Source organism: Camelus bactrianus, chromosome 17 (assembly GCF_048773025.1).
Source record: "Camelus bactrianus isolate YW-2024 breed Bactrian camel chromosome 17, ASM4877302v1, whole genome shotgun sequence".
Taxonomy (NCBI): domain Eukaryota; kingdom Metazoa; phylum Chordata; class Mammalia; order Artiodactyla; family Camelidae; genus Camelus; species Camelus bactrianus.
This window is the reverse complement of record NC_133555.1, coordinates 31,788,048-31,814,127: the sequence shown is the minus strand read 5'-3', so window position 1 is coordinate 31,814,127 and position 26,080 is coordinate 31,788,048. Positions and strand designations below refer to the sequence as shown.

Here is a 26,080-nt window from a genome sequence, read left to right as displayed (position 1 = left end):
AACTGCTGGATGGGAGCCATCTGAGACAGTCCCCAACACAAAGTTCATGTGCAAGTGGTAAGAACAAGAGAGTAAAACCTGTCTATGCACGTGCATTGCTGAAAACGCCCCCTTGCTTAGAAAGCCGAAGACAGTTGTGCCTAGGCTCTATTTACCTTCATATTCTGCTTTCTTGGCTGTCTCAAGGTTTCTCCATTCTGTCCCCACCAGTCGGCTGAGCTCCCCAAAAGAGTAGTCTGGGTGCTGGGCCTTAATCACAGCTCTCATCTCACTGCTGAACAGGATGTAGCCACTCATGTTGATTTTCCTTTTGGAGCCTTCCTTCTTTGCACTGCCTTTGGCAGACTTTGGGGTAGACTGTAAGACAGAAAGCTCTTATAGTGCATCAGAACACTGCATTTGGTTAACTGCTCAAAGTTTCTGGAACCCAGGAACATGTGATTTAACAGCTACTGTTTTATAGACATGTTCAGTTTATAGCTGGCCATTTTCCTGTTCAAAACACAGCTCTTCCTTGCCTCTTACCATATAAGAAATAAATGAAAGTTTCACTAAATTCCATGACTGCAATCTGTAATGGTGACCTCACAATTAAGTCTTGAGAAAATTCTGAATGAGAAAAAAATACCAGGAGCACCTCAACCAGAAGATGAGGTCTTAAAGGAGAGACTAAAAAGATATGAGTAATAAAAGCTAGAGTAACAGGAGATGCAGTTCTTCATTGTTTTTAATACAAGGCAAGGTGAGCTTTCTAATTAAACTTGCCATTAAAAACAGGTACCTATGAAATTTAAATAAGGTATTAAATTTTAAATTATTAATAGCACCGAGAAAGGAAAAAAAATCTGTTCCTTCCTGTAGAATTCTAGGTTGATGGTCACATAATGTAGGAGCTAGATATCTCTTTACTTCTTAATTTGAATCTGCTGCAAACCAAAGCTGGGAATGAGATAAGTAACCGGAACTTGTCACCTTCACCTGTGGGGGTGTGTAGGGCATGAGGTCCAGCTCACTGGCTAGGGGAGTCTGGAGCTGAGGTAGAGAAGGAGGCTCAATGACCTCACTATCCTCTTCTCCCATCTCCTCGATATCATCATCTCCACCTTCTAACTCAGCAAATTTAGCTTCTAGCAACTGGATCTTCTTTTCCAACAAAGGTGAGGGCTCCTTCTGAGGAACAATCGGTTTTCTAAAAGAAGTGACATAAAATAAAATGAAATCAGCTAACATTATTGCAGAATCGATCAGAATGCAATGCTCTGCCTTAATATCTAGAAACAACTTCCTGCAATCTGCAATATCCACTAAAGAATCAAAACGTGCACTTACAAAGTCACACCTACTTACAAATGCTTGTTTTTAAAGGATTCTGCTCAATACCCACAAAGGCACTGGATCCAAAATTGGGATCTAGTTGCCTATACATAGTAAAAAGAATTTTCATAGTTTGAGGAACTGCGCAATCTCTTAATAGACAGGCTGTGTCCCAGAACCAAGGATTTCTGCCTCCACGTTATAATTACCGAAGTCTACACCAAAAGGACTATTACAGCAGTTACCACGTCTCAGCAGATGATGATTTTCCTTTAATCTCTAAATGAATTAATATTTTCTATTTGAAATGTATACTGCTTTAGTTTAAGACCTAATTAAAAAAAAACAAACCAAAAAACCTACCCTGGACTATGCTGTTTTGATATCAATTTTACTGTTAGGAACTGAAGTGCTCTTTCTGCCTTAATTTTTCAAGTTTACCTGAAGTAATAAATTTCATCATCTACCACTTTAGCAGAGAGTGAAAACCTCTTCAGTCCCTTGAACTTCTTCATCTGCTTGTCACTCTCATTGTAGCGGCTTTCACAAAGCAGAATGTCATTTTCTGGTATTTCAGTTGGCCTGCAGGAGAGGAAGTCCTTGAATGACAATACAGCACACTTTCCTGAAAGAGAAAATTGGAGAGAAATTAAAGGAGTAAACTCTGGTCATAGCTAACAATTATTTTAAAGTCATATTATTTTTGAATTAATATATTCACATGATTCAAAAGTTAGAAGATTTAAAGGCTATACACAGGCATAACAATATATAGATCAATGGAGTAAAATTAAAAATCTAGAAATAAACCCATACAATTGGGTTTTATGTTAATTTTCAACAAGGGTGTCAAGACAATTCAATGGGGAAAGAACAGTCTCTAACAGCTATTGCTGGGACAAGTGGATTTCCACATGTAAAAATGGAGTTAGAAGCTTACCATCTACCATAAACAAAAGTTAATTCAAAATGGATCAAACACCTTAATGTAAGAACTATTAACTACAAAACTCTTAGAAGAAAAACATAGGTGTAAATCTTTGTGACCTTCTATTAAGCAATTGTTCCATAAATGTGACATCAAAATCACAAGCAACCAAAGAAAATAAAGGTAAACTGGACTTCATCAAAATTAAAAACTTTGGAGCTTCAAAGGACACAAAGACAACACATAAGAAGAAAATATTTGCAAATTATATCTCTGGTAAGAATCTAATATTCAGAATATATAAAGAACTCCTACAACTCAATGATAACAATACAAGTAACTCCATTAAAATACAGGCAAAGGATTTAAATAGACATTTCTCCAAAGAACATATACAAATAGCCAATAAGTTAATGAAAAGATGCTCAACATCTTTAGTCATTAGGGAAATGCAAATCAAAACTGAAACGAAATAACACTTTATATTCATGAAGATAGCTGTTATAAAGGGGAAAAAAGCCAAACAAAGCAAGCAAACAAACCCCCCACAAAATAACAAGTGCTAGCAAGGATGTGGAGAGTTTGGAACCCTTGTATATTGCTGGTGGAAATGTAAAAATAGTATAGCTGCTGTGAAAAACAATTTGGCATTTTCTCAAAAAGTTAAACAGAGTTGTGATATGATCTAGCAATTCTACTTCTAGGTATACATCCCAAAGAACTGAAAGCAGGGACTCAAAACAGATGCTCACATACCAATGTTTACAGCAGTATTATTCACAATAGCCAAAAGGTAGAAACCACCCAAATGTGCATCAGCAGGTGAATGAACAAAATGTTATATATACATACAATACTATTCAGCCTTAAAAAGGAATACAATTCTGATACATGCTACACCATGGATGAACCTTGAGAACTTTTAATTTATGCTGAGTAAAATGAACCAGACACATAAGGACAAATTTTGCATCTATTTATATGAGGGGCCTAGAATAGGCAAAATTCAGACACAGAAAGTAGAACAGTGCTTACCAGGGGCTGGAAGAGGCGGAAATGGGTAGTTATTGCTTAATGGGTATAGAGTTTCTATTTGGGATGATGAAAAGTTCTAGAAATAGATAGTAGTGATGGTTGCAAAATACTGTCAATGGACTTACTGGAATTGTCCAGTTGAAAATGGTTAAAAGGTTGCATTTCATGGTATGTTTACCACACACAATTACAAATGGCAGCATATCACATACTGTTTTATACCTAAATTCTGTTGCAAAATAATATATCTTGAGGAGCACTGCTAGTATAAATATATTTATTCAACTAGTTCCCTACTGATGGATATTTAGGTTGTTTCCAAATTTTTGCTCTCCCACTGAAGCAACACAATGTTGATATAGACATGTATCAATTTGTACATGGATGAATACATCTGAGGTATAAATTTCTGTAAGTACAAAAGCTGGGTCAAAGGGTATGTACACTTTAATTTTTATAGGTATTATCAAATTACCTTCCATAGAGGTTATGCTGATTCATAAACCCACCACAAAGTGGGCAAATGTCACTTCCCTATATTCTTCTCAACTAGTAACAAACATACGAATCTTTGACAATTTGACAGGTAATTAAAAAAAAAAAGCAGCATATGGGTAGTTTTAATTTGCATTTCTCTATTGGCTGAGTTTGTACATTATTTTCTTTTAAGACCCACTGGTAACATTTCTCTGCTCTCTCTTAATCTCCGCCCATTTTCCTACTGGATGTTAATCTTTTTTCCTAATTGTTTATAGGAGCTCACATATGAGGGAAATTTGATCTTTGTCTATGATATACATTGCAAATATTTTCTCAGAGTTGTCATTTGTCTTTGCTTCTGCCAGTTTTGGTTATGCAAACATTTTAACCTTTTACACAGTTGAATTTACCAATCTTTTCTTGTACAGGTTCTAGGTTTTATGTCAAAGATTATAAAAATTTCTACCCCGTCACTTCTTTTGGTGTATTTATTACTTCATTTTATGTTCATTTAAACCTGTTATTTATCTGGGAATTTATTTTGAAGTTTATGTAAGGAATGGATACTTTTTCCAAATAGCTACTAGCATCTAAATACTACTTTGAGAAAAATCCATCTTTTCCCGCTTACCTGGGATGCCACTTTTATCATAAATTAAATTATATCTGAGTCTACTGTTAAACTTTCTATTCTGTTCAAATAATGTTTACTTGTAAATCATAAACAACTTAAATTATTATAGTGTTACTGTAACCAAGCAGGGCCTTATGGGGTCTTCCTGGGTCAGATCCCCCCATGTCCTCCGCCTGCCTTTTATCTGTAGAAAATCTTTGCCTCCTAGGCCTTTCTGGAGTTTCAAAGAATAAATTTAATCAGAGAAGGGAGAAAAATACAGAAAGAAGGGAAAACAGTCAAACAAGACAAAATAATAGTTTGGCCATTAAACAAAGTTAAGGACCTTTAGTTTCTCCTCAAGGGCTACAGACAATATTCTGCGCCATTCCCTTTGAGCTGTTTTGCAGAGGTGTAACACCAGGTGGAAAGTTATCTGTATGCTGCCCACAAGCGCATAGACCCCCGACTGGTTGGAACCAGAAGGTTGATGATGTTGACTCCCAACCACCTCACCACCAACCAGTCAGAAGAATGTCCATGAGCTGACTATATACCCCACAACCCTCTTCCTTACCCCGTCTTTTTTTTTTAAAATTGAAACCCTCACCCTGTCTTTAAAAACCTTTCCCTGAAATCCATCAAGGAGTTGGGTCTTTTAAGCACCAGCTGCCTCAACTCCCTGCTTGGTGACCTGCAATAAACATTGCACTTGTTCACCACAACTGGGTGTCAGGAGACTGGCTTTATTGCAGTAGGTGGACTCAAGTTTGGGTCAGTAATGTTATGTTTTAGTATCTGTAAAGATAGACACCCCCCCTCACTATGTTTTACGGAATTTTCCTGGTTTTTGTTTCTTATTTGACATGATTGAAAAAATCAGTTTATTCAGTCTCAAATTCCTCACAAGAAAATTCCTATTGGTATGTCTATTGAGATCACATTAAAGATTAACTTAGGGAGAATGGACATCTTTATGATGCTGAGACTTCTTATTCAAGCACATGATATGCTTTTCAATTTGTTCAAGCATACCTTTTTAAATGCACTAAATGTAGCATAAGAAACTTTCTTTATAGAGATGTGGCACATATCTTGTCAAATATATTCCAAGGTAATTTTATCTTTTTATTATTATTGAATCTTTTAAGGCAACTAATTTGTTATTAATTTTATACTCAACCATCTTCTTTTATTATGTGCCATGATTTCCTGGTTGATTCTCTTGAATGTTCATCTCCTCAATTTCCTTATTTGAGATTTGTTTCTTATTTCTGACTGTGCTGGCTAGAGCCTTCAGAACAACAACAAGGACATTCCTATTTTGCTCTTGACCTTAACAGGAGTGTTCATAGCTAACTACTTATTAAACATTTACATGCAAAAAATGTAAAACACATAAAAAAAAGGTCAGAAACATTTTAGAAGCTTAAAATAGCTATCATTATTATCACTGACGTGGACCTACACCTCACTTCACTTATATAATCCCAAGGCTTTTCAATTCAGAGAAGGGACAGTTAATATTTTCCATATTTCACAGAAGGAAAAAATGGGGATTTGGAAAAGGTAAAATTTCTCCTCACAACTAAAGAGTAAAAATGACTAGTGGCCCTGGAATGGATGTGTTGTCTCTACCCTGACTTGAGGTTCCTACCAGGTCCCCAAAACATAGGGAAAAGACATGAGTTTAGGAGGCTTCATTTAATAAAGGATAAAAAAAATTAAAAACACCTAATGGATTTTGATTGGAACTGCAATGAATCTATATATCAACTTGGGGAGAACTGACATCTTTATAATACTGTCTTTCAGCTATAAACATGATGGGTCACTTCATTTATTTAGGTCTTCTTTAATTTCTCTCGATAACTTTCTTACAGTTTTTTGGTTTTTTTGTTTTAGTGTGTGTATATGTCAGTCTTAGGTATCTTTTAAAATATTTATTCCTTGGTACTAAATGTAAATTTCCTATTTAAAATTTTTAATTTTCCAGTTGCTTAGTGATGATAAATAGAAATACAGATGATCTTGATATTTTCACTAATTCTAATAGTTTATCTGAGTATTCAAAGCACCAAAACCAACCTAGGTAAACACTAAAGAGATCAAACAAAGTCTATAAACTGTAAAATACTTTTTCATCTGCAAATCTCCTTTGGTCATAAGCAAGGTGGCTTCTTCATCTTTATAATCCTATGTAATCAATATAAAGCTTTTGGAAAACCATTCCAAAAGATGTAAATAGTAGCTGGTGTAAGTATGCTGTCGAGTTAATTCAGAGCCAGAAGAAACACAATAGCTGGAAACGTGACAGTGTATGACGCATATAACTAGATCTGAGAAGCAATGCCACTGTGAACACTCAGTAGGATGACTGAACAGAAACCAAAACAAGACTCCTTCACATTTCTGGAATGGGAACAATAACATTACCAGGGTTAATCCAAAAGACAATGTAAAGGTCTTTTAATTGCTCTCCCTGCTTCTTACAACACAATCTCCGTACTGCAGCCGCAGGGATTCCTCTAATGTATGTCGGCTCACATGGCTGCTCTGCTCAGACCCCTCATCACAGGACTTCCTATCTGTTCCAAACTCAATCTCTGCACTGTCTATAAGACCTACCATGACTCAGTGCCCTACCACACCCCCTGCCCTGCTCCAGCCACCCTGCTTTCTTATTGTGTCTCAAACAGGCCCAGATACTCTGCCGTAAGGTCTTTGCATTTGGTGTTTGCTATGCCTTAAAGGAGGAAAAGCTCAGATATTTGAATGGTTTTCTCCCTCATCCTCACTACCTTCAGGGCTCTACTTACATGTCATCTATAAGAGAGGCTTTGCTGACCACATTACCTAAAAGAAGACCTCCGCTCAACATTACTCTCTATCGTCTTCCTCTGCTTTATTCTCATTCATAGCCCTAATTACTATCTGATGTTCTATAATTTAATTTTAATTTACTTACTGACTCCCCAACCTCTGCCCTATTCTAAGTCTCTGAGCGAGCAGAGATTTTGGTTTGTTTATTGCTGTACACCACCTAGAACAGTGCCTAGGACAGAAGAACTATTCAACCAACTGTGGAATGAATGCGATTAAATAAAAGCTTAAATACTTACCCAGAATACATGTCATGGGGCAGGTTTCTTCCAGATTACTCAGAAACACTTCTTTCTTGTAGAACATTTTTGTGGGCTCATGTTCCGTCTCTTCTGGGTGAATAAAGATGGGGCCGTAAAAATATGCAGCTCCATCTCGGACCCATACCTTCTCAATTCTTGGGGGAAAAAAATGGAGAAATTCCATTAAAATGGAATTCTGATGGATTTCACTCCTATGACAGGATTAATCTAACAAAAATTCTGTTAACCAGAAACTTAATGATATATACTATTTAGAGGAGCTCCATTGGTTGTTTTGATAGTAAGACAATTCCCTTGATTTTTTTCCCCCTTTAATCATATGAGAAGACACTTGGAAAAAAAGAAGTGAACACTTGGCTACTCATCTGAGGGGAAAAATTTTTTTAAAACATATTACCAAGGCATGTAACTTAATAGTTTAAGCTGGCTCCCAGGTTTTCTTCCTAAGATGTAAGCATCTATTATTGGAATTGTAAGCTCAATAAAAGCACAGACTATCAACATTTGGGGTCAGGTCACATTAAGGCTATGGTTTATAACCTTTTAGAAGGTCAAGCCTAATATCTCTTTACTCTGCGAGAATCTGATGAAATCAAGATAACATCTTCTTAGAAAAAAAAATTAACATCTGACTGCTCTGTGTAAGATACTGTACCATTTCTCACAACCACACCATAAAGTTGGTATTATTATCATCCCCATAGTCTTGTGGTTCCTGACATGAAGCAGTAACCTCATCCTCATCTGACTACTGGCCTAAGCCACCATCATTCTTGCCTGGATTACTGCAACAGCCTTGTAGCAGATCTCCTTGCTCTTCTACCTTTGACTCTTTACAGTCTACTCTCAACAATCAGTAGACAGAGCGATCCTGCTAAGACCTAAGCCAGATGTCATTTTGTGCTTAAAATAATCCAATGATATTTCATTTCATTCAGTAAAGGTCCACATCCCTACAGTGTTTTCAGAGGCCCACAAGATTTGCACCGCACTCCCGGCCCTCATATCTTATGTAACTCGCGCATAGCTCACTCCCCTTGTAATAAGCTCTGTTGATTTGAACAGGCCAGGCATGCTTCCCTCTCAGGTCTTTGCAATGGCTGTTCTCTCTCCATGGAAAGCTTTCTCCTCGGATGTTCACATTACTCACTTCCTTGGGTTCTTCAAGTGTTGGCTCAACTGTCAGCTCTCAGTGGGGCTTTACACACCATCTTAATGATTTGAACTCCCCACATTGACTATGATGCTCCTGATTCCCCATAGCCAGCTCTATTTTTTTCCATAGCACTTATCATGATCTAATGTGCTATATACTTTACTTATTCATGATGTTTATTATTTGTCTTCCCAGCAGAATAAAGATCCATGGGACTAAGGATACCTGTCTGTTTTATTCACTAATGTACCCTCAGAGCCTGGTAAGCAGTAGGTTTATAATAAACAATTATTGAATGATGAACAAATACGATGAGGAAACTGAAGCTCAGGGAGGTAAATCATTTGCCTAAGGATATTAAATACCTGGGCTGGGACTTACACCAAAATCTTTTGGAACCAACTACTGTCCTTATCTACTGTCCTCTACTGCCCAGCCCTGTACCCTGACTCCTTCACTGCTGTTCTAGGCCATTCAACCATACTTTCACCCATTTACTTGTTCATTAAATATCTGAGCCTCATGTACTGTTTGAAGCATGGGATATAAAGGTATATATCTGTTTTTTGCTCAAAAAGAGAGGGTCCCAGGGTGTTTGCAGCTTCATTATGGAAACCTGATAATATGATTGATATGTGCTCTAAGAAGGAAAACCTGGTGCTCTGAGAATGTGTAACAGAGAGATGTAACCCAGTCTGAAGGTGACAGTAAGTCTTCCTTAAGGAAGAGCCATTTCAAATTTAAGCTAAAGAAGTTCACCATATGAAGTGGGCAAGAAGATTTCTGGATTGAGACTTCAGTAAATAGTAGAAGAAAAAGAAAAAAAAAAGTTCATGGGAGGAACTTAAAGAGGGAAAGAAGAGTGTGGCTAGAGGCACAAGCAGGGAGAGTAAGGTGTGAGAGGAAGTGGAAGAAGCTGCCAAAGGACATTTGTTTTCAGCCTAAAATGATGAATTTCTACTGACTCCAAATCTCTCAGACCCAATTTCATCCTCCCCACCTCAATAACACTCACCTGCCTACGCGAGGCCGCACCAGGCCATGGGATTTGATGAAGACACAGTCACCAACCTTCAGCCACATGTCATTATAATGGAGCTGCTCAAAGTAGTGGCAACCTGGTTCACCATTTGACATTTCCACAGGGACGTCTTCTTTCTCCTGTGGCAAAGGAAACTGATTGAAGATAGGCAGCTGACAATCAAGAAGTGGGTAGAGGAGGTAAGAAAGGAAAGCAAGCTTTCCTTCATTTTAACTTAAAAGAAAAAAAATAACCATAAATAGAAGCTCAGATTAAGACAAGAAACCAAAATAGGTTACTAAAATAAGAAAATCTTATCAAATATTGTACCTACTTTAAATTTCTCATTAATTTCCTAAAATAATGTTACTCCAAGATTCTTTTATTCCCCTCTCCTTCCCTCTCCCATTCGCACTGCTTTAGCCAAAAAACACTTGAGAAGACTTATCAGTGTTCATGAGCAGCCTCATCAACTGTTGTAGAGAATGGGGAGCAAATTCTATACAAGCTTTCTCTTCACCACATTTACTGAGTTCTCAATTTCTTAATATCAACAATGGATAGATTTAACATCTTGATCATTTTGATTTATTCCAACATGGAAAGAAACAGTACAGCCCCTGTGACATAAACACACACACTTTGTTTTTGAATAAATTAGTGTCTGTCACCTACTGGCTGCTCTGACATTGGGCAAATTACTTGACCTCTTAAACCTTAGGGTCATCATCTGTAAAATGAAGATAGTGTGCCCTTCAGATGGGGTTGTTAGGAAGCTTACTTAAATGAAACAATTCATGTTAAGCACACAGAACAATGCCTGACTCATGCAAACCAGTTAACAAACATTATTTTTGTTTTAGTCTTGGCAGAAAAAAAAAAAGAAAACATACTCTGACTAATGGAAATAAGAAATGTCACTTACTGGGAACCTAGCAGATAACGAGCACAGCACTAGGTGTTTTGAGTATATACCTCTAAAGCATATAAATGCTGAGGAAACTCCAGAACCCTCAAATTTTCTACTGCATCTCCTTGTCCTCTGAGAATATCTGAAACGTCAACCTCAAAAAAGTCTCCTTTAGAATGCCCAAATAATTTAATGTTTTGATCTTTATGACTTCAAATGTGACACTGAAATGGTCTTCTTGGAAAATCCTTAAGAATGAGAGAGATCCCACAATATATGATGGGTGAGGGGCACTTGAAGGAATGGAAGCTATGAAGTCCTGAGATTAAGAGTATCTTTTCATTTTAGGAATGGGTTCTGTTCTAGTTATTCTTTCAACAAGTTCTTGGAATGCCATGCAATATTAAAATAAAGACATGAGACTGAAAAAAAGTGACTCATACAGAGGACCCTGGGGACTTAAGAATTCTAGTAATAATAATAATAACAAATCTAAGTTAGTTCCCACACTGACTTCCATTGATATTTCTTATTCTTTTAAAATTAGTATCTCTATGATTCCCAGACATACTGGTAAAATGTAAAAAATATGTTCTTTTCCAAGCTCCCTTTCTCTCGTAACACTAAAATGGATATTTTTTTCCTAAGACACCAAAAATTCAATTTTTTCCAGTTTTTACATTAACAATTTAAAAACTTTATCTTAAAAAAAATTAAAAACTTTTTTTATATAAAAAGTATATTTGTTGGAAATAATTCAATCATTAGCATGTGTAAAGTCTTAAAAATAAATCTTCTGTGATCCAACCCCAAAGATAACCACCCAGTTTAGTGTATATTTTCCATGTTGTTTACACATTCATATATGTAAACATACATTTTTGGTTTTTTTGAGTAATGATGGAACCACATTCCATTCTGCAACCTGTTAACTCCTTTCATTGGCTGCACAGTTTGCATTATATGAATGGATGTAGACAACTAAGTTCCTATTCATGGGCATTTGGGTTCAGCCTAGGGTTTTGCTTCTACAAACAACATTGACATCACCTTTTGGTGTACCGATCTGAGTAGTATGTTGGAGTACATTCCCTGCCATCAGATGATAGGGTCAAAGGGAATGGCACTGATGGGAGATGAGAGTGTGCTGCCCCACACCCACTCCAGGCTGCATGTATTATTAGTCTTTAGAACTCTTGCTAATCTGTTTGTTGAACATTTTAAAAACTTAGATTAATAGATTTTCTTATGTTTTTGAATGATCCTCTATAAATGATCTATTTGGTTCTTTGCCCATTTTTCTAGTGTTAACTTTTTTCCTAGACTTCAAACTCTTTGTACATTAGAAATAGTAGTCCTTAGACTGTTTTATTAAACTAATTGATGTTTTCAGTTGTAAATCAGTAAAGCGATTTTTTTCTTTCATGGCTACCGGGTTTTATATCATGCATATAAAGGACCCATTTCAAGCTTACAAATGAATAAAACATTATAAGTAAATAATAGTAAATGTACTTGTATTAGCAACTTATATTTCTTTTTTTATGTTTATATCTTACTTATTTTGCAATATGAAATGAGGGAGAGTTCAGGTGGTTTTATTTTCTTCTTTTTATTCAAGTGGCTACCAGTTTTTCCAATATCATTTGATTCCATCCTCTCTTGCTGATTTAAAGTACTACCTTTATACAAATTTTCAGTTATAAAATAAATGAGTCACAAGTATGAAATGTATGGTGTGGGGAATATATTCAGTAATTATGTAATATCTTTGTATGGTGATAGAAAACATTTAGACTTATCATAGTGGTCACTTTGAATGTACAGAAATATCAAATCACTATGTTGTGTACCAGAAACATAGTACTGTAGGTCAACTATACTTCAAAAACACAAACTCAGAAAAAGAGATCAGATTTGTGGTTACCAGAGGCAGGGGGTAGTGGGAGGGTGCAATGGATGAAGACAGTCAAAAAGTATAAACTTCCAGTTTTAAGATAAGTTAAGTACTAGGGGTGTAATGTACAACAGGATAAATGTAATTAACACTGCTGTTCATTTTATGTAAAAACTGTTAAGAGAGTAAATCCTAAGAGTTCTCAACACAAGGAAAAAATTTTTTTCTATTTCTTTAATGTTGTATCCATATGAGATGATAAATGTTCACCAAACTTACTGTGGTAATCATTTCATGATATATATGTCAAATCACTTATGCTGTACACCTTGAACTGATACTGTGCTATATGCCAATTATATCTCAATAAAACTAGTCAAAAAAAAAAGAAAGAAAGAAAGAAAAAGGCCACTGGGGGACAACAGGGGAAATACAAACAAGGCCTCTAGATTAGTAAACGGTATTAATGCTAACTTTCTGGTTTAGATCCTTGTATCATGCTTATACAAGATGCTAACACTTGCAGAAACTGAATGAAGAATGTAAGGAATGTCTTCGTACTATCTTTGTTAAGTACTTTGAACATTTGTTAAGTCTAAGATTATTTCAAAATAAGTTAAAATAAAATACGTAAAACTATAATAAACAAATAAATGAATAAACAAATTACTATCTTTATGTTTTGAATTTAATTGTGAAAAGCCTATTCCTTTCATTGACTGATCATGAGCTAATATCTCAGTATTTTTTAATGTAATTTTATAAAATATAATACTATTTGGCAGGGTAAAGCACTCTTGATTATTCTTCAATTTTTCTGGTAACTGTCATGTTTATTCTTTCATAAGAATGCTAGAATAATTTTGCCAAGTTCCAAAATAATTTATTCAAGTATTTTATGCCCTTCTAGATTTTCTTCCCACAGGTTCCATATTCTCCTTTTAAGATAATTTCTTAATGTATTTTTTTTGTTGTTCATGTGAATAGGGTATTATCTTCCATATGATTTTTCCAACAGTTGTTAAAATGTATTCAACATTTTCATTTTACTTTTAGAAGTCTTATAAATTATTATTATATTTGTATAAAAAAACTACTGACTTGTATATGGATTTTAAAATTTCTACTTGCTGAATTCTGTTTTCAAAAACTTTTCAGTTAATTTCTCCATTATCTGCAAAAAAATAATTTTGCCTCTTATTGTCAATATTTTTACTACTTTTATTTGTCCAATAACATTGGCTATTTTCAGAAAAATATAGCAAGCACTTCTGTCACGTGTATAACTAAAAGGAATTTCTTTTACAGGTTTTAGGCTTGAGATACAAATACAATTTTTAAAAATCACTTTGAGGAAAAAAAATCACTTTGAGGAAATATCCTTCTAAAGTCTTAAATCAGTCAAGACAGGTACTTGATCAAGTAATTTGTCCTTTGATCTACTAATATAATGAAGCATATTACTGAATTTTCCAAATTTTGAACTATTCTTGCATTCTTCGAATGAACTCCTCTCTACTTGGTTATGTTATTCTTGAATGACTAACTTGATTTCACTTATAAGAACACTTTTCCCCCAAGATTTTTCTTGCATCAATATTCATAAAGTGAGAATGAACTATAGTTTTCTATTTTTATTTTATCAGGCTTTGGAATCAAGATTATTCTGGCTTTGTAAAACAAACCAGGAAGCTTTCTTTGTTTCCCATGCTCTGAAATAATTTAAATGGTTAAAAGAATTCACCTGTAGAATTATCTGACCTGAGTACTCTCTGGGGTGAGCTCTTTGATATTTAAAAGAATTTTCTTCATGTTACTTACATGTGTTCTCTCTTCTGGATTCCACCTTGGTAATTTGCATTATCCTAGAAAGTTATTCATTTTACTCAGGTTTTCAAGTTTACTAAAGAAATGTACAAGTCTTTATACTTCTTCCACATTGTATGTCAAGCTTAATCCCCTTCTTTTTCCTTTATTAGGATAGTTGGTAGTTTATCTCACTGGACTTGTCAAAGTCTACTTTTCAGTTGTACTGTTCTGTATCCTTAGCATTAATCTCTTTCCTTTATAGTTCCGTTCTTTCTATTTGGCTAAGTTTTTATATTGTTGCTCTTTTTCTACTTCTTAATTTGAATACTTTATTCGTTTATTTTCTGGAATCAATACTTTGAAATGTTAAGTTGTTTTCTGTATGGCTATTATCTACATACCTTTTCCAAGTTAAAACTGTCTTCAGGTCGACTGTCCTCGGAGTTGTCTGTGTTCTTCTCATCATCCCCTTTATCTGCATTTGCAAATACAGAGGCCACTCGGACCACAGGCAAGGGCACTTCCCGAGGGACAAACCTAACTGAGCTGACGGGCATGGTCCACAGTTTAATTTTCTTAAAAGATTTTGTTTTGGCAGAATACCGTGATTCACAGACAAAAACATCTTCATCTCGGAAGTTTTCTGGGCATAATTTAAAGTATTCCTGGTGGATATAAGAACATAGTTAGGAGAATTTTCTGAAAACCAATCAACCAAAAAAACAAACAAAAAACAACAACCAAGCGAAGAATTAAAAGCTAAAATGTAAGACCTTTGGACAGTTAACAACAAATGGTAAACGGCTGGAGATCTAGGAGTATTTCCTTACACAGAATTGTCTTACTCAATACATACTGTTTAGCTTATTTAGCTTACCAACTTTCCCTTTGATAATATATTAGTATTTCACACAGCTTTAATTTTCCTTAAAGCTTCAGGAACATGCATATATTAGACAGACAAACAAAAAGTACACCTTATTACCTAAAAACCACACTGAAAACTTACAATCATCCTTCAGAAAGTGTCCTCCTTAAAAGTCTGTCTGGCAATATAACAAAATTAAAGCTAATTGCACAGAGCTATACAGTGTAGGCAGCAAATGGGCTTTCATCATCATGTTCAGGTTAATTTCTCCCCAAATCTTTACAAACAGCCAGAGACACAGCTTTAAAAAAATGTCACACAATTTAAAACAGAGCTATCAATTTTGTAAATATCAGTTTTTTGTGTATGTGAATTTCATTCCCATGGAATAATTTATTCTTTGGGGACTAATGAGTTTCTTACCTTGACAAACATGACTACACATTTTCCTAGAATTTTACTAACAGGAACTTTATTGTAATAGTCACTCTTAAAAACTTCTTTTTCTAGAAATTTTCGTGTAGCCAGATGGAATGTTTCATTTGGCCGATAAAACCAACAGCCATACAGCCATTTTTCACCTCAAAAACAAAGAGAGAGAGACAGAGAAAAAAAATTTACCATTAACAGAAATTACACATTCTTGCAAAATGAGCAATACTCTATCCATCCTGCCATGGCCTGAACCTAGCAATGTGCTTTTTAGGCCATGGTTCCTTAATATAATTATCTTAGAAGAAACAATACTTTAAAATAATGAAGTGTAATGAGGTCTAAAACATGCTACTTTCCCCCTCATATTAAAAAAATGTATAATAAAGAGAATGAGGAAGATGATGAGAGAACTGCTCTACTCTGCTGGGTAAGGACACACTTAAAGCGTATAAGGACATAAGATATACCAAAGGTCGTATTTAGCACTTGGACGAAGGAATACAAAGGTATTTTACATGATCAACAGCTGAAAGAACTGGTTGTCTGGATCTCATTTTTGCCTGCTTTTGGCTTCTTTAACTCCTATTCATTCTCTATGTTTCAAGCTAAAGGCAATTGCTCTAGGAAGCTTTTCTGAAATCAAATTATAAGCCAAGGCACATTTCTCTCTATAATAATCCCTTTAATTTGTGATTTTTACCAGAGTGGTTTTGTCAGGGACAAACATGAGCCTTTTGTTCTTCTGAATCTCTGGTATCTTACAGAGTTTGGCTCACGGTGTGTTTTTAATAAATTATCAGTTGAAAGAATGAATCTCAACTAGACTTCCAGAAGTTGCATTTATTTTAACTCAAATGTGTCACTGCCCAAATGGGCTCAATCCTATGTTTTTCATATAGTAGGTACTTACATTGACTCACTGTAGAACTATTATTGGAAGACATAAAATGTCTGAGTTACATTTTTTTCCCCTGAGGACCAAGGAGGAGTAATATAGTCACTTTTCACCAATCTGCCCTTCAATTTAAAATGGACGTACCAGCAGAATCTTCCCACAGTCTCTCAATACAGACTATATGTGGTTGTAGATTGGACTCTGCGGGCTCCACATAGACATAATCTCCCACGTGGTACATGCTGTTCTTAAAGCTGCAATCCTGGCTGTATGTGCGATGTAAGCCTGAGAGGCCTGCAGCTCCCGAGGAATCTTCACTTTTTTCAGCTTCTTGGGTAAAAATAAGAAAAACGTTCTCATGAAAAGGATGCTGGAATCAGCTATAGGATTCAAACAACACATACCAATACATTTAAAGGCAGGATTCAGGACAAATAGTATGACATCCATATTTCCAATACCCTGTACTCAAAACTGTCTTTCCGAATTACAACCATCCGTCATTAATTAAATAAATATATAAATAAAGGATCTACAGAATAAAAATAATAACCTTAATAACATATGTTCAATGTAGTCATTTTGGATGATACAGAAAGGTATAAAGAAGAAAACAGGTCACTTGTAAATCATGTAATCCTAGAGATAATCTCCTATATACCTTCTTCATCTTAATGGCTTTGAAATTTTTTTCCTCTAACAGTCATTACATGGTTATGTCACAGTTAATGGAATCTTAGAATTTAGGAGATATGGAATATGAATATCATACAATATACTGTAAACTATATATGCATACACTTAATGTATCATTAACACTTTCCCTGAGATAAAATGCTTTTCTCAAGATTTTAATTTTTGTTCAATAAGACATTTTAATGGCTCCCAAACAAGCCATCATTTGCAAACGTCATAGTTTGTTTTTTTTTTAGGGAAAAGCTTTGCCCACTTCAATTACTTCCCTAGAATAATTTTCCATAAGTGGAAGAGCTGGAATGTTTTTAAAATGCATGTTCCAAACTAACCCTCAAAAGTCTATACCAATTTAATTCCCTCACTGTTTGGCTACAAGGGGATCTGTTTCTCCATTCCCTCTCTAATATTGGTAAATTTTTCCTAATTTTGATAGAAAATGTTATCTAGTAGTTAGTTTATTAACCAAACGAATCCCTGTGACATATGCAGCAGATTCACAAGGTTCTTGAGAATTTTATACAAGCAGGAGCACTGTCAACTGGCCTGAAAAAGATAGAGTATAAAATGAACGAAGGCTGTTAAATCTCCCAAAATTCTAGAGATAGGAAACAGGCTGATAAAACAACTCAGCTGCAAGTATGTGCTACCTTTCATGAAAAAAAGACGATCCAGATGGCAAAGCGTGGAGCCACAGAGAACTAATTCCAGGCCTTGAAGCCTAATGAAATCTGCCTGGCTGGATCTTGAAATTGCCTGGAAATGAAGACTCTTTTCCTTTTTCATTGCTCCCTTTTTGAATGGAAATGTCTTTGTTATCCTATATATATATATAATTTCTTTGGAGATACGTCTATTCAAACTATATATATATAGTTCCAACACTATATTCTAAGTGTAAAGAATGTGTTTTTTCAGTTTCAAAGATGAAGAGGAATTGGGTCACAGGATGCATCATAGCCAGACCTTTATACATACACTAATTTAGATGATTTAAATAATGAGATTTGGGACTTTTGAGTTGATGGTATTTAGATGAGATTTTTGGTACCCAATAGAAGGATTGTTACTGTAACAATATCTAAAAAATACAGAAGTGACTTTGGAATTGGGCAGCAAGGAGAGACTAGAAGAACTCTGAGGAGTACGACAGAAAAAGCCTAGGTAGCCTTGAATAGACATTAGTAGGAAAATGGACACTAAAGACTTGACACTGAAGGCTCAAAAAGAAGGAAATGTTACTGGAAAGTGGCAGAAAGCTTAGCAGAGCCATGTCCTCCAGTTATGTGGACTCTGGACCTCCTGAGCTGACCTTTTAGCTATCTTTTTTTTTCTTTCTTTGTTATTTTTCTACTTCCTTGGAGATTTCTTCAATTGTATCGTTTAATCCTTCTCTAAACATTTTCTTTCTGCTACCATTAACAATTTTTAATTGAATATATTTAACACATAATATTGTATAAATTGAAGGTATATAATGTGTTACTTTGATCTACTTATATACTGTTGCCATTGTAGCGATATTTATCACACTACACAATTACAGGACAATACTGTTGCCTATATTCACCATACTGTGCATTAGCTCTCTATGGCTTATTTACTACTCAAGTTTGTTCTGTTAAACAATGTCAACATATCCCCCTATCCTACTCTATCATTTTTTTAAACAGCTTGAGATATAATTAATATACCATATAATTCACCTTTTTAAAGTGCATAATTCAATGGATTTTTTTGGTATATTACATTAATTTTTAAAATTCTGATAAGATACATCCCATAAAATTCACCATTTTTTGATAATTTTTAAGTGTATAATGCAGTGGCATTTATTACTTTCACAATGTTGTGCAACCCTAACCACTATTTCCAGAATGTTTTCCTTTACTCCAAACAGAAACACTGTAACCATTAAGTAATAACTCCTTATCTTTCCTCTCCATAGCCTGGTAACCTCTAATCTCCTTTGTCTATGAATTTGGTATTCCAGGTACCCAGATAAGTGGAACCATACAGTGCCTGTTCTTCTGTGTCTGGCTTATTTCAGTTAGCACAATATCTTCAAGGTTCATCCACTTTGTAGCATGTATCAGAATTTCATTACTTTTTATGGCTGAATCACATTCTATTGCATGTAAATACCACATTTTGTTTATCCGTTCATCTGCTGATAGACACGGGTCACTTCATCTTTTGGATACTGTGAATAATGCTGTTATGAACATTGGAATACAAGTATCTGTTTGAGCCCCTGCTTTTAGTTCTTCTGGATATACACCTAAGAATAGAACTGACAGATCAATTCAATGTTTAGCTTTTTAAGGAACTGCCAAACTGTTTTTCACAGTGGCTATACTACTTCACATTCCCACCACCAATGTATGAGGGATCCAATTTCTCCACATTCTCACCAACACTTGTATATCTTCCTTTTTTTTGATAACAGCCATCCTAAAGGGTATGAAGTGGTATCTCACAGTAGTTTTGATTTGCATTCTCCTAATGATTAATGATGTTGAACATTTTTCACATGTTTATGGACATTTGTATAATTTCTTTGGAGATACGTCTATTCAAATCCTTTGTCCACTTCTGAATTGTGTTTTGTTGTTGAACTGAAGGAGCCCTTTATAATATTCTCGATATTAGACCCTTATCAGATGTAACGATTTGTGAATATTTTCTCTCACTCTGTGGGTTTGCCGTATTCTAAGAAATTTTCTGTTCTGTGAATGTTCATTATTTATGGCCTCTTGTTCTTGTTTTATGGAGGCAGTAGCCTGTCATCTCTCTGAAGGTCTAAATTTTAGTTTAGTTGGTTTAAAAAAAATTTTTTTCTCCTGCTGCCTTCACTTTGTTTCCTCAAAGGTCCTTTTTTTCTTTTTGTTTTGTTCTATCTCTTACATCTTAGATTTTCCTTAAATATCCAGTCCTATTTAAATAAATATCTGCTCCTATTTGAAAGTAAAATGGTAAAGAAGCTGGCCAGAAGCTCTCTACATGTACACAGAGCTGGTTGACTGATGGATTTCATTGAGGACCTCCAGATGTTATCTTCAGTTTTTCCCCAATGCCTGGTCCATTTCTCAAGAAAAAAAATCTCCTTTCTCAAAACTATAAGCCTGACTCCCAGCATTTTAGGAGATAAGTAGTTAAGAGAGTCAGGGGTCTCACTCTTTAGAATAAATCCTTTCATAATCCCCCTCTTCAGAACTGTACCCCCACCCTGAAGTCTGCCTGTTGTCCCTGAATCTACATCTTTAGGGATAAACAGTCACTGGAAGGGTAGGGAGGTGATCTGGAGGTTCAACTCCTTTAAATTTAGACTTTGAACTAATTCTTCTGTTTCCAGACGCTTGTGGACCTCCACTTTTCAGGAGTACACAGTGTTCTAATCCCTGCACCTTTCTAGACAGGAATTAGCCTGCTTAAGGTCTTCATCCAATGCTAGCACTGAAGCCAGCATTAGCAACTTATCCATCTGTTTTCTAGTTTCAGAATTTTAACCGCCATCATCTCCTCTTCCACTGTTTTCCTTTTCTTTTTTAAGGGAGGGGAATGCTTTTCTGTTTATGCCTTTTCTTTTGTTTTAAAATCCCCATTTTAGAGGCTTGGGAAGGAGGAGCAGTGGGTATTTATGTACAATCTATCCACATTTAAGTGAAAGTCTTCTATGTTGTTTTATCTTTGTTTACTTACCCTGTATGAGTATTTAGTTTTGGCATTTAATATAAAAAGGAGTCTGTGAGCTCTAGTGTCCCTTGATTTCGATCGATTATTAAGAAACCCATTCTGATGGCTTAAAGATAGAGAGGGGTGACCAACATACACAACCACCCTCCTTTCTGGTGTTGTGTTGTCTTTTAGTATTCATAAAGTACCTTGACATAGGATGACTAGAAATAACTAGTTACAATAACCTTGAATACCCCGCTTATATAGCTTTTCCTACTTAGTTCTTCTAGTGTTGACCGCACATGCTACAGCAAAGCACCACTTCTACCTTCCAGTCTCATGGTAGAAATACAATCTCTGAGTTAGTGTAAAAATGAGTAACTTTTAATAGGGATGTTTCGGAGGCCTCAGAAAGCAGCTCTGTGCAGCAGGGCTCCCTTTCCTCTAGTCAGCATAAGGCTCCCAGGCCCATGAGATAGGCACAGTGATGGGAAGGAACAAAAATCTGTCTTTTTCTCTATGTGGCTCTGCTTTTCTGCCATAGGTCTTCTTCACAGGTTAAATGATTGGAAATATTTCCTGATCAAAGGAACAGTCAAGGGCAGTGACCAATAGTCTTTAAAATGTCAGTATCGCCTTTTCTTTAGAATGTACCACCATAAAAGATAATGGGTTCACACATCATTGCTAATCCACTAAGAAGGAAGGCAGATGCCATAAGTCCCTGTTCCTCCACTCATTACACCCAAGGTCTTAGAGCAGTGATTCCCAGACTTAACTACCTCAGAGCCACCTACAGCACTTGTTACAACACAGACTGCTGGGTCTCACTCTCAGTGTTTCTGAACTGGTTGGCCTGGAATGGGACCAGAGTATATGCATTTCTAACAAGTTCTCAGGTGATGCTGATGCTGCTTGCCTAGAGGCCACACTTCAAGAACTGCCTTAGGGTAATTCAAGGAGCAGGTGTCACTAATTCTGCATTGCCAAGAAAAGAATCAACTTAAAAAAAAATCCCAAGTATATAAAATTCTGTCAGTAGAAACAACATGTGTCTTAAACGTCATACTCAGTACAGCAATGACATTTTCCGCTTTTTTCTTTCATTGATTTCTGTTCTGATCTTTATTATTTCCTCTCCTTACTTCTGGTCTGACTCACTCTTCTTTTTCTAACCTCTTGACATGGAAACATAGATTCATTTTAGACCTTAACCCTTTCTAATGTACATGCTCAAAGATATTAATTTCCTAAGAATTGCTTTAACTATACTCCATTAATTTTAATATGTTATTTTCATTTTGATTCAGTTCAAGATTTTTCTAACTGCCCTTGTGATACCTGCTTTGATGCATGGGTTATTCAGAAGTGTACTGCTTCATTTCCAAATGTTTGGGGATTTTCTAGATTTCATTCTGTTGTTGATTTCTAATCTAATTCCACTGTATTTAGAGAACAAACTTAATACGATTTCAATCCTTTTAAATTTGGGGGAAATTGTTCTATGAACCAATACATGATCCATTCTAGACAATCTTCCATGTAGGCTTTACAGGAGTGTGCATTCTGCTGTCACTGGGTGTAGTGTTTTACAAGTGTTAGTCAGGTCAAGGTGGTTGACAGTCCTTGTCTTAGCTCAGTTGCTGTAAGAAGACACACCATGGTCTGGGTGGCTTAAACAACAAACATTCATTTCTCACAGTTCTGGAGTCCTTCATCTTCTTTAAATCTATTCTATTTGTCTAATATTAATATAGCCACTCCAACTCTTTTTGGTTACTATTTGCTTGATGTATCTTTTCACTCCCTTTTCCTTTCAATCTATTTATGTCTGACTCTAAAATAAGTGTCTTATAGACAGCATATAGTTGGATCTTACTTTTTAAATTCAGTCTGATATTCAATGCTTTTTGACTGGAATGTCACAAAATGTAATTACTGATATGACTGGATTCAAATCTGCCATTTTGCTGTTTGTTTTTTACATGTCTTTCATCTTTTTGCTCTCTTTTTCCTCTGTTACTGCCTTCTTTTGTGTTAAGCAAGTCTTTCTGGTGTTATTTTAATTCCTGTGTTGACTTTTTCTATTTTAGTGGCATTACAATATGCATCTTTAACCTGTCACCATCTACTTCAGATTAATACTGACTTAGGTTCATTGAGTATTGCAACTTTGCTCCAACATAGCTCCATTCCTTTGTGCTAGTAATGTCACATATATACAACTATAAATGTTTATATGCCTAACAATAGTGTTATTGTTATTCCTTTAAACAATCTAATGTTTTTTAAAGAAAGTATGAGACATGAAAAAAATATAGACATAGTCTTTTATATTTACCCACTTATTTACTATTTCCAATACTCTTCGGTCCTTATGGACATGAATTACTACCTGCTGTCATTTTCTTTTGGCCTGAAGCTCTTCCTTTAGTATTTCTTATAAGGAAGATCTGCCAGCAGTGAATTCTTTCCATTTTTATTCATCTGGGAATGTTTTACTTCAACTTCACTTTTGAAAGATAGTTTTGCTGGATACACAATTCATGGTTCAGTTTTTTTCCCTTTTAGCATTTTGAGCATCTTTTTACTGCTCTCTGGCCTCCATTATTTCTTATGAGTCATTACCATATTATTGTTTTCTTGGACATAATGAGTCATTTTGCTGCTTTCAAGATATCCTCTTTCAGCAGTTTGATTATGATATACCTAGATGTGGTTCTGTTTTCTTACATGGTGTTCTTGGAGCTGTAGGTTAATGTTTTTCATCAAATTTGAGACGTTTTTCAGCCATTATTTCTTCAAGTATTTTTCTCCCCCTTTGTCTCGCTTCTCTTCTCAGAGACTTCCATTATAAGTATACCAGGACACATGGCATGAGGGGTTGCTCCTAAGTCTGCACAGTTAAAAAGTCAGCCAATGGTTTAGGTGAAGACTGTATTCAAGTCCCTCAAACCTGAAAGGATCCACCCTCTGCTGAATGATCTGTTATGTGGCTTGGGGGATGCTTTCAAAGTTGTGACCAACTTTCAAGTATCCTTTGCATTTTGTTTTCCATCAGTTTCTTGTATCTCCCCTGCATATGCACAATTTTCCAGTCAGCCAAGAATGTACAGAGAGCTTATCTCAGCCTTTCTACGGCTAATTTCCAGGATATTCTCCAACCCCCAACTGTTACTTTGAGCTAGCAAAGCAGCAGGTTTACCCTGTGCATTCCTGCATCAACCACTTTTAGGTGACAAAGACAAAAGACCCTCCTCCCTGCACACCCCCAGCACAACAAACCCACACTCACCATTCTGAATGAGTACAACCCATTTGGCAGCAAAGCTGCTGGTTTTTGCAGCCAGCCCCGTGCTGGTAAAATCATTTTTCTCACCACACAGGTTCTTTTTTCTTCTTTTTTGTGTGTCATTGCTTATGAGAATTTGCTTCAAATCAACTTATTTTGTTTTCTTGCCTAAGGGGAAAAACCCTAAGGAGCAAATTTGATCCTAAAGACTAATATAACTCTTGGAAAGTTATGTATTCTAGGCATTTATGTAAACTCTAACTCTTAAAGAAAACGATTACATTTCTAATAAAAGTTCCCATTTTCCAGTATTTCAAAATTCTGGTAAGTGACTCAAAGTAACATTTTTAGGCTGATACATTTAAAATAAAAATTTCCTCCCACACATGTCGTTCAACCAAAATATCATCTTATCTGGTTGAGTCCGAACGAGGAAAGCCATACCGTTGAACAATGGGACAAAAACTTTATGTACTCACTGCTGAGAACGCTTTCTAGCTTCAGCTAGGCCCCTTAGGTTATTACCTACCAATAGTATTAAGGGGTATTAAGCTCCCACATTTGTGAATTAACTGACTCTGTTTCTGAAATACTAGGATAACTGCTGTGTCATGTGTAACTTTCAATCTTTTCCAGTCTGATGACCTAACTGATAATGAGAAAAAAATTTCCATCTTATCATGTCTATTTTGAAAGAGCCAACACCCTGAGTTTTCATTTATACAAACAGGACTCTACTCCACAGCTAATTAAGAGACAAGCTAAAACACAGTATAATAATATTTCTTCGTATTTAGTAAAATGAAAGAAACCAACCTCTTTTTTCTTCTTCTCGTTTTAGTTTATCTTCCTCTATTTCTTTCGGGAGTTTTTCCTTTTTCTCTTTCTCCACATCATTATGCAAATGTTTTGTCGTATAGCTGAGTGCTGGTGAAAGAAGGATCTCTCCATTTTTGCAGAGTTCATCACGAATTTTAATAAAAAACTGCTGAAGTTCTACCGCATCCTCATATATTTCAGAATCTGTCCTATAATAGTATTAAGAGTATTCAGTGACATATAAATTGCTTCTTTTAAACATCTTGATTATACATTAAATTCTATTAAATGCTTCTTTAATGTGTTAATTGATATAATGGTACTTCTGTACATTCTAAGAAGGGGTATTCCTTAAAATTTGTTAGAATAGAATCTGAAGTGTCATTTTACCATGGTAAAACCTCATGCCCACCAGTTTCTCTTTCCTTAAGGTTCATTCCTTATACAGCTCACGTAAAAGGAAAGGCCTCTCATACAGTTTCCTGGGGAGAAACATGGCATGTTCATTAGTTGTTTTTTGTAACAGAAGAGGGCTGCCAGAATCCAGGACTATACAAAGGCTCCACACCATGTGCAACACTTACCTGCAGCTAATCTTTGGATTAATTTTTACTTTCTCTTAACTGAGAGACTCACACATCGTATAAAGTGTTAACAAAAGGTTCAGTCCACTTCTTTTTGGATCTATATCATTGCTGTCTAGGTTGGTAGGCCTCAAGAGACTATTTGAATCTAAACTGCAAAGTCCTGAGGGAATCCTATAATGGCTACAGGCCTCAGGGTCAGTGTTCATTTTAGTTTCCCAGAAATAACTACATAATTCTGGGGAACTAGCAGAGACGACATACTGAAAGACGGAAAAAAATTATCTGTGTCATATTGAAAATTTTGTAAAGACTCTTTCCCCGTTTAAAAATGAGAGGATTAGGCCAAATAAACTTCAGAACTTAGATTGAAAAAAATTTTATTACTATTTCTAATCCACTGTTGGTCTGAGGAAGGCTTAAATATAATTCTATTAACTAAGATTATCGGGGTCTGAAAAATTGTTCCCAAAGGTAACCACAGACAAAGATTTAGCAGCAGTTATG

The 26,080-nt window shown here is 35.5% G+C and overlaps 1 protein-coding gene across 42 annotated transcripts in view; it reads right to left on the bottom strand.

Annotated features, from left to right (window-relative positions):
- The window catches only part of PBRM1 (polybromo 1), a 100,725-nt gene that overhangs the window by 14,574 nt on the left and 60,071 nt on the right, over window positions 1–26,080 (bottom strand). For 15 of the 42 annotated variants that reach the window (XM_074344684.1, XM_074344699.1, XM_074344700.1 and 12 more), the window contains 9 exons: window positions 24,987–25,198; window positions 16,652–16,837; window positions 15,601–15,758; window positions 14,711–14,974; window positions 9,688–9,833; window positions 7,493–7,650; window positions 1,756–1,939; window positions 979–1,189; window positions 156–357 (listed from right to left, as the gene is read on the bottom strand). In XM_074344684.1, the coding sequence (XP_074200785.1) occupies window positions 156–357; window positions 979–1,189; window positions 1,756–1,939; window positions 7,493–7,650; window positions 9,688–9,833; window positions 14,711–14,974; window positions 15,601–15,758; window positions 16,652–16,837; window positions 24,987–25,198 (1,721 nt within the window). Of the gene's footprint in view, window positions 1–155; window positions 358–978; window positions 1,190–1,755; window positions 1,940–7,492; window positions 7,651–9,687; window positions 9,849–14,710; window positions 14,975–15,600; window positions 15,759–16,651; window positions 16,838–23,611; window positions 23,775–24,986; window positions 25,199–26,080 lie in introns of those variants that run through there. The other 27 variants (XM_074344690.1, XM_074344718.1, XM_074344679.1 and 24 more) reach the window with 4 other exon arrangements.